This window comes from Heterocephalus glaber, unplaced genomic scaffold (genome assembly GCF_053883595.1).
Source record: "Heterocephalus glaber isolate CG9 unplaced genomic scaffold, H.glaber_assembly_v1.0 deba00001779, whole genome shotgun sequence".
Taxonomy (NCBI): domain Eukaryota; kingdom Metazoa; phylum Chordata; class Mammalia; order Rodentia; family Bathyergidae; genus Heterocephalus; species Heterocephalus glaber.
In genome coordinates this window covers 135,061-149,102 of record NW_028258466.1, presented here as the reverse complement: position 1 = coordinate 149,102, position 14,042 = coordinate 135,061, and the positions used below count along the sequence as shown (strand labels likewise).

The 14,042-nt window shown below is 45.0% G+C and overlaps 1 protein-coding gene across 18 annotated transcripts in view; it reads left to right on the top strand.

The window, feature by feature from the left end:
* Positions 1-14,042, top strand: part of Hecw2 (HECT, C2 and WW domain containing E3 ubiquitin protein ligase 2) — a 356,226-nt gene that overhangs the window by 231,089 nt on the left and 111,095 nt on the right. For 16 of the 18 annotated variants that reach the window (XM_021247748.2, XM_021247752.2, XM_087202670.1 and 13 more), the window contains 3 exons: positions 3,480-3,574; positions 8,152-8,227; positions 12,280-12,449. In XM_021247748.2, coding sequence (XP_021103407.1) covers positions 3,480-3,574; positions 8,152-8,227; positions 12,280-12,449 — 341 coding nt within the window. The remainder of the gene's footprint in view (positions 1-3,479; positions 3,575-8,151; positions 8,228-12,279; positions 12,450-14,042) is intronic. The other 2 variants (XM_021247747.2, XM_021247759.2) reach the window with 2 other exon arrangements.

The following is a 14,042-nucleotide window of genomic DNA, read 5'->3' as shown; positions in this document are numbered from 1 at the left end:
GATACTATTCAGAAAAAGAAGTACAAATGGTCAATAAATACATGAAAAAGCGTTCAACATCTCTGGGCATTTGAGAAACGCAAATTAAAACTACACTGAGATTCCATCTCACTCCAGAAGGAAAGACCATCATCAAGAAATAAAATAATAACAAATCCTGGTGAGGTTGCAGGGAAAAAAGAACTCATTTACATTCTTGGTGGGAATGTAAAGTAGTACAGCCACTATGGAAATCAATGTGGAGATCCCTCAAGACACTAAAACTAGAAATCGCATTTGACCCAGCTCTTCCCCTTCTAGATATTTTCCCCAAAGAGGTAAAAACATCATATTACAGTGATCCATGCACACCCACGTTTATAGCAGCACAGTTCATAATAGCCAAATCTTGGAAGCAGCCTGTATGTCCATCAGCAGATGAACAGATAAAGTGTGGTTCTTACACACAATGAGTACCACTCTGCTGTAAAGAAGGACAAGCTCCAGTCATTCACAGGATGCACCTTGAGACCATAATGTTAAGTGAAGTAAATCAGACACACAAGCATACATGTCACATGGTTCTCTTATATGAGAAACCCAGAGTATTAATAAAGAGCAAAATTGGAATACAAAGAGGCTTCTCTTCTCGTAAGCATTTAAATAGAGGGTACAAATCTTTATTTTAATAGCCCTATAAGCAAAATGCCTGAAAGATTATTGCAAAGGCTATACTGTTTTTCCACATTCATAGGGGACCTGAGAGGGGACAATGTCATGTGGGCCACCGTCTTCTCCTGTCCCCTGGCCCTGGCCCTGCTGACCCCATGCCTCCTGGGTCCATCCAGAGCCCCTCCCCTCGGCCTGCTGGCCTCAGAGGCAATGAGCTTTCCATGAGTGTGCTCTTGCAGGAACTCCTCGTGTCTGCAGCCTGGGTGGTCTGTCTGTGTCCCTGTAGCTGGTGGCCACAGCAGGCTGTGAGGAGACCCTGAGTTGCTGCAGTCATCATTCCCCTCCCTCCCTGTCCTCTGTGGACCTGCTTGTGAGCAGAGCCCGCAGACGCCTCTCCATCGGTTGGATGCACACCCGGAACTGCCCTTCCTGCGTGTCCTTACATATGTTTCTGTGACACAGGGGTTGCACTCAGGGGACGCCTGGCACTGCTTCCCTTCCACCCTCTTGAGTCCCTCGTCCCATAGCCAGGGCGTTCGGCTCTCTGCCCCCTCAGAGGGAGAGTTGTTTCCAGGTCTGGGTAAACAGACCCGGTGACTTCCTGAACCCGGATGTGTGAAGATGAAGCATCCCTCTTGGCGAGGAACATCCCTGTGTCTTCAGAAGTCTTCAGTGGTGTCCAGGACACCAGCTTTCCATCCAGGTACGAGTGTCCCCTCCTCCTCTCTGGTGGCCAGAGGCCTGCGTGTGGCTTTGTCACAGGAGGTCATGTAAATCCCTGGGCTTTGCACCTCTGCAGCCACAGCTCTGCGGCGTTGGCGATGGTGCCCACATAATCTGTTTTTGCAAATTCGAAAGTCCGTCTGTCTTATTGTTGCATGGATTCGTATTTGTCTCGGGGTGGAGTGGGTTAGCTGGCAGAGCTGGCCTGGTCAGCACCGTCTTCTCAGGAGTTACACTGGGATTTCTCCATCTTGTGTTCTGTTACCTGGCTGCTGAGACCTTAGAAACCAGCAGATGGCCTCCTCTGGCCCGAGAGGGAGTCAGGAGAGGATGATATAAAATGCACTTCTCTGTATTGAAAAGCGCCCTGCTCACTCGCTGAGCACAGATGTGATTCATGCAGTGCTGCTGCAGGCAGATGCATAGATGCCGGCTCTGCCTTGTGGAGAGCAACACCAAGGAGCTCGCACCCAGAGTTCAGTCAGCACATCACGCGCATCACTGCGCTTTCTTCTGCTTTGACGCCCGGTGCGTGTGACTTAGGTCTGCTCTTGCGGGCTCCGCACTGTGGGTTGGGGCGCAAGGCTTGCTGGGATCCGTACAGCAGCTGCTGTTCCCTCAGTGACCAGAGTTGGCGTTGGCGTTCAGGAAAACCGCGTGAAGAAGCGTCCTCAGGAGGCCAGGCAGTGGTGACGCCGGCGTCTCTGCCCTTCCTGCCGCCCTCCCCCGTTCCTGTCCATCAGACCCTTCGCTCCCCGATGCTCTCCTGGCTCCACCGTGTACTCACTCCTCCTGGGCTCTGGGCTCTTCCCCCTGCCGCTGTCTGGTATTTCCTGTCCTTCGTCATTCCTGAGCAGCTGTGCTGTAAAACACCTGCCCGACCCCCGGGAAGCCTTCCCTGGACTCCTGAGCTGCCTGGCACTGCGCTGGTTGTGTATCGGGGTGGGTGCCCAGCACACCTCTTGGTGGATGAGCTGATTGTGAATGATTGCAGTGATCCATGTACATCGTAGAAGGACTCCATGTTTTACCCCAGGACGGATATGTTCTTCAAGTTTCCTCAGTGATTATTGATGAGAAGAGTATGATGATGCAGATTCCTAGAGAAGGATGGTTTAAAGTATATCTTGCTTTAAAAATAAACCAAGTGGAGGCCATCTGCAGTCAGGAAAGGCAGTGACGGTGGAGCTCCAGGAAACTCCCGGGACAGCCCCATTTTATGATCTGGTGACTTGGGTGAGCCCAGGAATCTCCCACTGGGTTGGCATGGCTGCCCTGGTAGACCAAGGCCAGCGACTTGGGCACTCGCCATGTAGAGAAAGGCGGGCACTGTATGTTTTGTATTAAGCACGTTTTTGCTTCATGTTCTTTATAGCTACTTTCTCAAAACCGTAATTGGTACTTACATTTCTTTTTGTCAAGCTCAAATGCACAGAACAAGTTTCTAAGATGTATGGATTTTCACATGCTGTGAGATACATCCATATATATATATATATATATATATATCAGTGGTTCCCTGTCTAGTGGCTACATTGAAATCACATGGAAAATGACAGTAATATAATATTTTTAAATGAAAGTAGTCCATTAAGGCAATGTTATGCTTCCATACTTTGTTAGACTACTTTTTCTGTTTCATTGACATCTGACGTCTGTCTACAATGTAAATGTCAAGAGCAAAGGCTTTGGGATTGGATGGAATGGGTTTGAGTCCCAGCTCTCATTCCTTGTTTGTTTGACCTCTGTTGACCCACACCTCAGCTGTAATGTGGGGCCAGGGGTTTCTGCCTCTGAAGGCTGAGGGGAGGAGGGTTAAGTGGCAGCACGAGCATGAGATGCAGCGCCGTCTGCCTTGACAAACATCGCCGGTCTCACTTGTCCTATGCTGTGTTTCAGGGTACTGCTTTTGCGCATTGTTTTTCAGGTATGTCCAAGATGTTCTTTGGAAATTTCAGAAAAGTATGTAAGATCAAGCAGGACTTGGTATAACTTAGTGCCTGTGATTGGAAAAGAAGGACCATTCACAAAATATGAGGGATTTCTGCAGCGGATTCCTGCGGGGCTTGTCTCAGTGTTTCTTGTTTTCTCCCATTGTTTTGCAGCAGAGATAAAAATCTGCTTTAAATACTACCATGGCATCAGCGGAGCCCTGCGGGCCACCACGCCCTGCATCACAGTGAAGAACCCAGCTGTGATGGTGAGTGCTTCCCTGGGGACCACACGGGCTGCTGCGAGGACTGTTTTCACCTGTGGAGCCCTGACAGGGATCCGAGGACAGAAGAGAGGAGCCGCACGGCAGCGTGGCACTGCGTTAGGAAAGGGAGAACGATGTGGCTGGCAGCCTGGGGCTGTGACGCGGGTCAGCAGGAAACAGCCCTGGACAGGAGCGGCCCCTGCCTGCCCACCTCTCTGGGCCCCACTCGGCAGCACTGTAGGGACCAACCCGTCGCGCAGGTCCTCAACATGGTCTGGGTGACTGACCAGGCGGTAGGAAAGAGCCGTGTTGTGTTTTAGGCAAATTTAATTTACACAAATTCAGGAAGTAGGAGAGAAAAGGCAACCATTGAAATCGTGGGTGATTCTGTCTCCCAGAAAACCCAGACAGCTTTGCCCAAGAGAGTGTGAGATGTGAGCCATAAACACAGCCCTGGGTCCTCAGGGGCCCTAGGGCTGGGTCCCGCTCCGTGCTGGGCTAACGTCTGTGCCTAAAGATACTGCACGGAGTTTTTGGCAAAACCTGGTCACTCTAGGGAAACCAGCTTCTCCATCAGGCCCTTGACCAAAGAAACATATCTCCTTTACCTCCAGAGAGAGCTGGTTGTGTGGGACTTTTGAAAGAAGCACGTCTGTGTCCAGCACAGCACTTGCCCAAGGATTATTTTTCACAATTTTGTGACTTGTTTTCACCCAATCAACTAACTTTACAAATCTAGCATTTTCACAGTGTAGGGCTCCATTGTACATGGGTGGCTGGATTCAGGTGATTTGAGGAGATTCATAGAGCCCAAGGTATGTAAATCTTTGTTGTTTTTATTATTCAGTAAGAAAATGAGGTCATGAAAGTATAGAAAAATGTTCACTCCCCTAATGTAGAATCTTCAGAACTGTGTGTGTGGACTCATTCTTATAGATGGTTGGACTTTTGGAATTAGGCAAGTGGCCAAGTTGATTTCTTGAAATTCAGAAAGGAATTGAAATTGTCCAGACCTGCCCTGTGCTGTCTTTGATTGTGTCTGTGGCTCAGAATCAAGCAGTCTTTCCCTGATAGTCATTTATTCAAATATTCATGGGGTTCATTGTGCCCACCACTGGGGACAAAATGGTAAGAGCAGCACAGCCCTGGCAGTCATTGGCCTGGTTAGGGAGAGGAACATCAAGCAGGTTATTGTACTTCTTTGTGAGATAGCCGAGGGGAGAGTAATGGAGCTGTGACACATGTACTCGTAGGAGTTGTCCTGATCAGGAAAGTCCCAGAAGACTTCCCCGAAGGAGTGTACGAGGGGAAGCCTGGGGGTCAATGGAGGAAAGTTAGATTTGAGTCCCCATTGCAGTCAGCCGAGTATAGAATGTAAGAGCACAGCATGCATCGCTGTTTAAGACTTTGATGGTCTCTCAGAGAGAATAACAGTTGTTGACTATAAAATCTGCCATTTCACAGAATAAGCACTGGAACATCTTTGCTCCAGTTAATATTCTAAAAAGAAAAGGTTAGACAAGTAGAAGAGTGAAGGTGTTTATAATAAAATAGGTGAAGACTCATGGTGTGTGAAATTAGACAATAACTAATGCTGATTAGCTTTTTCTGGATTCAGAACTTTTTAGATTTGAGCAGTTTTGATATTCACTTATCAGTGAAGGCAGTGGGGGCTTATAGCCCACTGAGCATTGATTTCATCCCATGGATTTTGTTTTAAGATCACTCTGCTAAAGCCTGGGCATAGTTTACAAACAACTAATTTGCTTCGGACAGATTTTATGGCCCTTGACAGCTTCAGAGATCCAGCCCTGGCAATCAGAAAAGAATATTGTGGTTCAAAGGCAGATGAACGCGTTGGTGGTCAATAGATTCCTGACCAATGGGACACTTGGGTCTGTATCCAGAATGGAAAGGTCGTCCCACTTGGAAACCTGCGCTCGTGCAGCAGCATGATGGTCCCCTCGGTACGGGACATGCTGTTAGTTATCGTGACTGATTAGCAACATTCATGTTCACCAAGCTCACTTTATGATCAGACCACGACCGGACACCAGGAGTAGACCAGGAGGAAGCAGCTGAGAAACTATACGGAAGGAAATGAGCTGCCCTGCTAATCACATGCTCCCCTTTCTTACATATCCTCTTGCGATGATCAAGGATTAAAGAATAATTGTATCTTCTTTGTCATTTGTGCTTTGACGTCATTGTCATTCATCAGAGCACACAGTGATACTCGTCTCAGACCCTTGGAACAGGAAGTCCTTCGGCTGCAGGGCCAGATTCTGGCCACTGTCCTGCACCTCCTTGCATTGTTTTGTGCTTGGTTGACAGTACTGCCTCTCGGTTTCCTGGAATGAGTGTATGGGGGACGTTCATTTAAAAACCCCTCTCTGAGCACCGAGTGCAGGTGTGTTTATTACTGCTAGTGCCCCTGTATTTAGTAGCAATGCGTGGTCTTTCTTGCCTTTATTCTAATAAGTGATAGAATTCTTTGAGTATTGAGATGAACATTTTGGCAGAGAGGTTGTGTAGGACACTGCTTTTATGTGAATTCTTCAAGAATTGTTTAGTATTAGCAATGAATAACATTTTAAAAGTAAGAATTAGAGGACATTTTCTTTTGTTTCTCATAATTTCTTGGGCTATTTTAGATGGGTTTTAAATGAAGAGGGGCCATGAATCTTTTCAGTCTTGAGTGAGTCACATAGCTTGAGTGTCCAGAGAGGGCACAGTGCCGAGTGCTTGGAGTGACCTTCTTCTGGGCAGTGTGCTCCATGTGAGGTGAGGTCTGGATCCTGCGTGTCTGCCTGTGCCTGGGTGCAGAGGAGCAGGTGGCTGTGAGTCTGTTTTGGTTGTGGCCTGCAGTCCTGGCCGCAGTCTGAGGGTGGTGGAGGAGAGGATGTAGGAGGAGGTCATCACAGTGACTTGTTTTCTGGCTGGCTGGTTGCTGCTGCCCCCTGCACCCCATTAATCTGGGAATGAGGGGCCAGAGGAGCACAGAACAGTAGAGTAAACCTGGGGTATTTGTTGAGCTGCAAATCTGTGGTCGTCGAGGGGATAACACCCTGATAGTTCACAGATCAAGAAGCAATTAACTGCCACCCAGTAGTTTTGACTAAGGTTTGGGAATTAGTGAAGGCAGGAGAAATTTCTATTTTAAAACTTGAACTATATTTAGAATTTCGTTTATAATTTCTCAGCTTCTCATGGATGAGTGATGCTTTTCTTCTCCTGGTGGGACATTATTTTTACTGGCGTGTGGGGATATGCAGCCAAGATAAGGTGGAAGAGCTGTCAGCACTGGACAGTAGTTAAGATAAAAGCAGATTTTAGCGAGGAACTAGGGCAGTAAGAGACAGGAGACCTCCAAGTAGAATTGGCTCCATTCCAAACACAACAGTGGAAAGGGGTTTGTAGCTAAGGAGCCAACCTGGGGAGGTGGGCCAGGAGTGGAAAGGTCAGGAGGGAGGTTGGGGCGGGGGTGGGTGGGGGTGATTCTTGCCATACTGGCCGGAGAGAATTCTTGCTGCAGGCAGTCAGAGCAGTCAGACGCCACCTGGGGGTGGAGGATGAGGGATCTGCCTGATACCAGAGTCTGAGTATTGAGGGTGGACATTCTCTCCAAATGCACAGCAGGGGTTTTGCTGAAACTCAGCTCTACAGAGGTGGAGGTGGAAGGCCAAGTTCAGTCCCAGTTGAGCAGAAGGCTCAGAGGTACTTGGTTAAGTTTGGTCAAGAAAAGAATGTTTGTCGAGGGTTTAATCCAAACTTCAGAATTAAAGTGTACTTTCCATTTTCCAACTGTTTAGAATATATTCTGCCTTCTGTTTTGTCTTTTCCAATATTACAGACTTCTTTTTCAGAGGGTCATGGAGGTCTTTTTTCCTAGCGTGCCATAAGTCTTGCACTCGTTGTATGTACATTGAGAGAAAGGTCTAAATTTGCTATGCAGTCTATACATTACTGGTTTCATGTGAGATATAATTTACTCAGAAGCTTTTAGGAAGAGGTTATCAGCACAATAGCACTGCACATTCCTATTATTGCCCATTGTAATAGTGTGTTCTGTGTACCTACAGCTCAGTAGAACTCTAGAAGGCAGGTAGGACACCCACATGGACACTCAAGTATTTGCTGAGAGACAGTCATTCTGTACGTATGGGTGACTCTGATATAAACCTACCATTTATTCTAGGTTTTCCTAATCTGAAGCAATATGTTTGCTTTTTAATTGAAAGGAATGCTTAAAATAGCTCTAATAATATCAGTGTATTTCTTACATATCAACTATATTCTTATTAAGGGAAAATGACATATGTAATAGCCTGGTGGATATTCACAAGGGATTTCAAAGCTCATTATTTTTAAATTTGGGGTAAGGATTAGATTTAAGTATGATCCTACTCTTGCCTTTGAGAATGCACATTTGTGTCTCTGTTCCAAGATTTAGAATTGTAGAGGCATATGCTCAATGCACTTTGATAAAAGCATTGCTGCATTGGTGTACCCACTATTCCCTGGAAGATCAGGTAGGTAGTACCCACTCGAAACGTCAGGTCCATGTCTTTCCTCTTCAGATGGGGGCAGAAGGCATGGAAGATGGCGTGTCAGGAAACCTGCATTCCCGGAAGCTGGTCAGCTTCACACTGTCAGGTAAGAATGCCTTTGCATGTAACACCCAGCTTGAGAGTGTGTGATTTTGCAGCCAGGGATAGTCCAGTAATGGTGAACCTCTTAGAGCTTTCAGTGACAAAAACAGCCTGCTGTGGCACATGTGCATGCCCTGGGTTCATGTCCCCTGGTCTGACAGCCATTCCTTCCTACACACTGTCATAGGAGACATGAACAGTTTCTTTTGGGGTTTTTAGTCTTACTTCTGAAAATTCAAGTATATCTCTTACTGTGAAAAAATTAGATTATTAATATAAATCCAGACATTATTTCTACCAAGTTTTCTGGTGATAAAAGACCATATAGCTACGTGTAACTGCTAAAGCTGTCACATAGCATGTGCTGATTTCACCAAGGAGCTTTGATTATTTCAAATAACTTGTGCTTTCTTCAGCTAGAGGGAGGAAAAATTTGAAGACTAGGAGGAAAAAGTCAAGGTATACTTCTCTTTTCTTGTAAGGATGTGCGTGTGAAAATCAGAAAGTGGATAAGACAGGGTTTTTTTGTTTGTTTTTTGCATGCATGCTTATCATCCAGGTGAAGCACTGCATTTCAGGTTGAGTTGGGTAAGACTTGAAACTAACAATTTTTTATTACAGAATTGAATATCACATTTCACCACCAAAGGGAATTTTTTTCCGTAACAACCTCAGTGCATGCTAACAAAATGTACACATGCCTATGTATGTGTGTCCTGGTTGCAGTGTAAAGAATGTTCAATGTACTTCACACACAGGCCATTGAAAACTATGGTTTTAAAGAAATGAACAGTCTGTCATAAAGTCAAGAACACTCTCAGGGAGTCAGTATCTGAGTTGCAGTGTTGAAACACACAACCTATAGTGTTCACAGAGTGAAGCCTGGCAGATGTCTGTCACTGGAAGATGTTTGTTTTCATTTTTCTGTAGATGCAGTGGTTCTGAAATTTAAATCAGATCCACTTTTCTTGATTGCAAACAAAATGTTGTGGATGGAAATGGACACTCTCAGAAGTGAGGTCTTGAGAACAGACATTTCCTCAAGGCCCCGCTGTCACGTGCCATGAGTGTCCACACCACTGGCCCTTGGCCTTCCCAGGGTCAGTGTCCATCCTGCCTGGTCCTCCTCCCCTCCAGCGAGGCTGCTTAATCAAATGCCCCTTTGGCTGTGGCTCTGTGGTGCGTTCCCGAGGTGAAAACCGGTGGCTTAGGGTGCAGATTTGGCCAATAACTGGGTCTTGCCTGGAACCCTTAGGATTTTAAACTAACCCAGGCTTATACAAAGGGCATTGAAAAGTACTGCTGCCTGTGATAGCACTTCCCTGCCCTGTGCTTCCTGAAGGCATTTTGGTTGCTTTGAACCCATGTAGTCCTGAGGGCTGCAGGTACTGAAATCCCTGGCCAGAGCAGGGAACAATGAGCCCCACCCCCCTCCCATGTTCAGGAAGTTTGAGCCTGACCACAGCATGCATTTTTTTTTTAAACAACAAGGTAAACTTACATATATGGTATATAATATAATATTTTCATATATTCCTTGGATTTCTTAGTTCAGAATGATAGCCCTATGTTTTCATTGATCTGTATCACTCTAAACATGACACTTACATAGTCATTTTGTCTTCAGAGGGGATGCTGGTATCTCAGCATGGGGGAATGGCCATGTGGAAGGTAAAAACCGGAGGCATTTTCCTAAAAGTAGGAAATAAATTTGGGGCACAACCAAACGCTTCTTTAAACACTTCTCCCTGCATTCCACTTCTAGTCATAGGATGGCTGTAACATCTATTTTATTCCCTACCACATAGTCAGACTTGTAAAGATTCTCGGAAATAGTTATAAATATGGGAGAGGAAAGCAACTCTGCAATATTAGTTCTAAAATATTAATTCGACTGGGGTGATAGTATTTATCTGAGAGCACTGAAGCACTTTGTAATGTTTGCCTACAAATACTCTACACTTGATTGTCTAAGGGTAGGTAAGGACACAAATCATTGAAGTCTACAGCTAAAATAAAATTGTTTTGATTAATACTGTAAACCTCCTCCAAATAAGGCTGCATCAGGATATGTAACATTTCATACCTCTGTAATTTTTGAGTCCTTCTTAGGCCTATTCCGTGGGGTGGATATTTATGCACAGTAATACACAGAAAAGAGAGAAGCAACAGTAGAAATGAAATGGATAAAGGCACTGAATCATCAGATTAAAAATAATTGGTAGCTCATTGTATTTACTAATCAAGTGTCTATCCCTCATTGTGAAAGGGTTTTGGATCGGGGTTATCCAACATCTAAAGATGATGACATCTTCCAACACGAAAAACTTTTTGTTCAAGGCAGTGTTTTTTGTGAATGACTTAGCTCTGTCAGACTTCGTAGCAGCCATATCTGCCCATTCTATTTGTCCCTAACTGCAAAGAGAGCCCTTGGTTGAAAGTAGATTTAATATCGAAAAAATATCATTTTCTCCTGAGTCTAAAGTAAGCATATGCAAGAAAGGCAAGAAAATAAATGTATAAATTATGTTTTCCTCTCAGAGTTACTTTATGCTAAATAAACCCAAGTGAAAACATGTGGTATCATTAACTTGACAGTAAAATGCAAGTGCTGCATTTAATAAGGACTCTTATTTCTGAAGTGCTGGGAATGGGGTTGTAAGGATAATGAGATTTCAGTGGTTTTTGATGAATGCCTGTCTAGTTCCTTACTCGTCTTTCCCTTCTCCTGGTAATTTCCAGATCAAAGATCTTACTATGTTTCATGCCATACTGTTAGTGGGAGGTTTTCCCGGTTAAGTATTTCAGCATTTGCTGACATGTGAAATTGTCCCTCTGCTCCCTGGTGTCACTGGACAGTCCCGTCTAGGCTGCAAGTCCTTGTGGGCCACTGGAGATTCTCCTCCAGGGAGCCTGCTCTCAAGAGCAGGCTTTGTGAGGGACTGAAGGCCAGGCCTTCTAAGAAAGATCTTCTATGTGGAGAAAGGCTCTGGTGAGCACTTGTAACTTAGGCTCAGACACAGGGTCTGCTCCCAGGCTGACCTGGGCAATCCAGAGGCTTCCGTGTGCAGAATTTCTTCTGAACCGCAGAGCCCCTACACTGGTCCTAACCACATGAAGTTATCCCGTCTCTTCTTCCACAAGTTCTCAAGATGAATTAGCTCCCAGACCTGTAGTAATCAAGCTGACAGTCTCAGAAAGGCCTTGGGGACCCAATAGAGCCAGCTTAGCCCCTGGGACTTCTGTATCTTTTAGCTGGATTATTTTTTAAAAATATCAGTCTCCTCACTAAATGGACACCAGGTAAGACTTTTAGCAGCCCAGGTAGTGTGAAACAACAATTTGTGAATCAAAGGAGAGTGATAGGCTATCTAGCAAATATTTAAGTAACTGTATAGGCTATGGAAAGGGAACTGCAGACATATTTAAAGTAACAGGTAGGATTCATATTTTAGGAGCATTTTGGGGCTGCTTTTTCTGCTCGGTATTCATTACACATCTGGAATATATTTGCCATTTAAATGTGGTACAAACGAATGTGTGCTCGGAAGTTTCACATCCAGTTAAACTTAGTTCAAACTCATTTCTATATATATGGACAAGACTCATTCTATTTCATGGAAGAGCATGTTTTTGAGTTAAGCACTTGCTAAGGATTTCTCTCAAGGCATTGTATGAAACTGTGTGCCAAACTACATCTCAGTGTGAAAAAGATGGTGAGGATGTACGGACCTGTGTCCTCAAAGGACTCCCAGGAGAGGTCGGCCGAGGGGTGCGAGGTGGAGGCGTGCCTTCCTTGTGCAGCTTGTTAGGAAACTCCTGCTGGAGTGGCATCTACAACCTACTGGTCCTCGCTTATCTAAGCAGTCATGGTGTGAGTAGCTTGCTGCTATCTTACTGAATAGTTTGTTCAGTTTCCTGTGTGATGACTGAAGAACAAATTGTCTTTGTACTGCTCGTTCTAATTATGGTATATGTATCCTTCCTGTTTCTTTCCCTCCCTCCTCCTCTTCTTTCTCCTTCTTTGTCCCTCCCTCCTTCTCTCTTTCCTGAAAGATCTTAGGGCAGTTGGGCTAAAGAAAGGCATGTTCTTCAATCCCGACCCTTATCTTAAGATGTCCATTCAGCCGGGGAAGAAGAGCAGTTTCCCCACCTGTGCCCACCACGGGCAGGAGAGGAGGTCAACTATCATCAGCAACACCACAAACCCTATCTGGCACCGAGAGGTAAGACAGGCCAGTGTCTTCCCCTCGACAGGACCTCAGCCACGTATCCTTTTCCTCTGAAGTCTGCGACTCTGAGCTGTTCATGGGTGTGGGTGAGAAGACTGGAAAAAGAGGGTGACAAGAATGAGCTATTTCCATCTTGCCAGAGCCAGGTCTCTGTGAGCTAGGAGAGGCATTCACCTGTGAGCACAGCGTAAGGGGTGCCAAAGACTTGGTCATCCAAAAAAATATTTTCATGAAATGTGTTTTTTGTTTATTTGTTTGATTTTGGCACTGGGGATTGAACTTGGGACCTTGTGCTTGTGAGGCAGGTGGCAGAACCACTGAGCTAAATCCCCGGCTATGAAATGTTTTTTAAAAAAATAAAAATGAGGGCTGGGGATTTAGCTGTGGTTCTGCCACCTGCCTCGCAAGCTCAAGGTCCCTAGTTCAGTCCCTGGTACAAAAAAAAAAAAAAAATCAAATTGAACACAAAAAATTCACAATAAACCTAATACCAAAATCTTAAAAATGTCAAATATCTGAATCTCACATGATCAGTAAAAGTGCAGAACGGTCACCAAACCTGAGGTGAAGGGAAAACTCCACAGTGTGATCCTGTGTGGACTTTTCATTCTAGCGTGAGCTAAAGGAATTTCTCTCTCTGTGGGCTTCTAGATGTTCCGTGTGGAGCCATTGAGGAGTTGCCATCGTTGGCGAAGGCAGATTGTGCTGACGGTGGCCCACACATAGTGCCCCGTATCAGTGAAATCAGGCAAAGGGGTTTATCGTGAGAACATAGAAAGCCTGCTTGGGTTCTCATATCTGGTTTTAAAAACTGCTTATAACTTCGTAGTTACAAATAGTTCTCAAAGGCGTACCACTTAACCTAACATACTTCAAGAGCTTTAGAAGGTGTGTAATGAATAGGGTATGACTGAAACCAGCACTAAGTTTGTATTTCTGTGTTACATGTAGAGTTCCCAACCTTGTACCCAGTGCAGGCTGTCAGGGAGGCAGAGTAGATGAGGCGATCCTCTCTGTTTCCTGTTTCAGCAACTGTAGCTGACACGTCCTTGTGGCTGGCTGCTCAGAGGGGCAGACATTCAGCTCTCGTACTCAAAGCCAGCAACTTACCAAACAGTCTGGCCTTGGAGAACTTTAATGGTTATGACTAAAGAACTTGGTGGCACCTGTCTGTCAGGCCAGCTGGCACCATTGCCATCTCCATAGCAGCAGGGAGCCTTCAGTGACACAGCAAAATGATTTAGGTCAGGTTCCTGGCTCTGTTGTTTGCTCTTCTCCAGAGCCTCACCTTTAAAATCTTATCTTGGTAAGTATAAAATAAGTAAAGCTTCTTTTATATTTGTTTTTTTCTTTGTTAACACCCAGTCATTTTCTCTAGTGCAAAGAATGCAAAGAATGAAGCCTATTTTAATCTCATACTTTTACTTTTTTGTCTCAGAAGAAATGACTTCATATGCCTTTTAAACTTAATCAGTAATTCTATTTAAACATTGTTTTATTTTAATATTTATCATGGAAATTACAATATGCTGTAGATGTTCCTACTTTCCTAAGTAGAGGAATACCTTGACAGTGTTTTGCAACTTT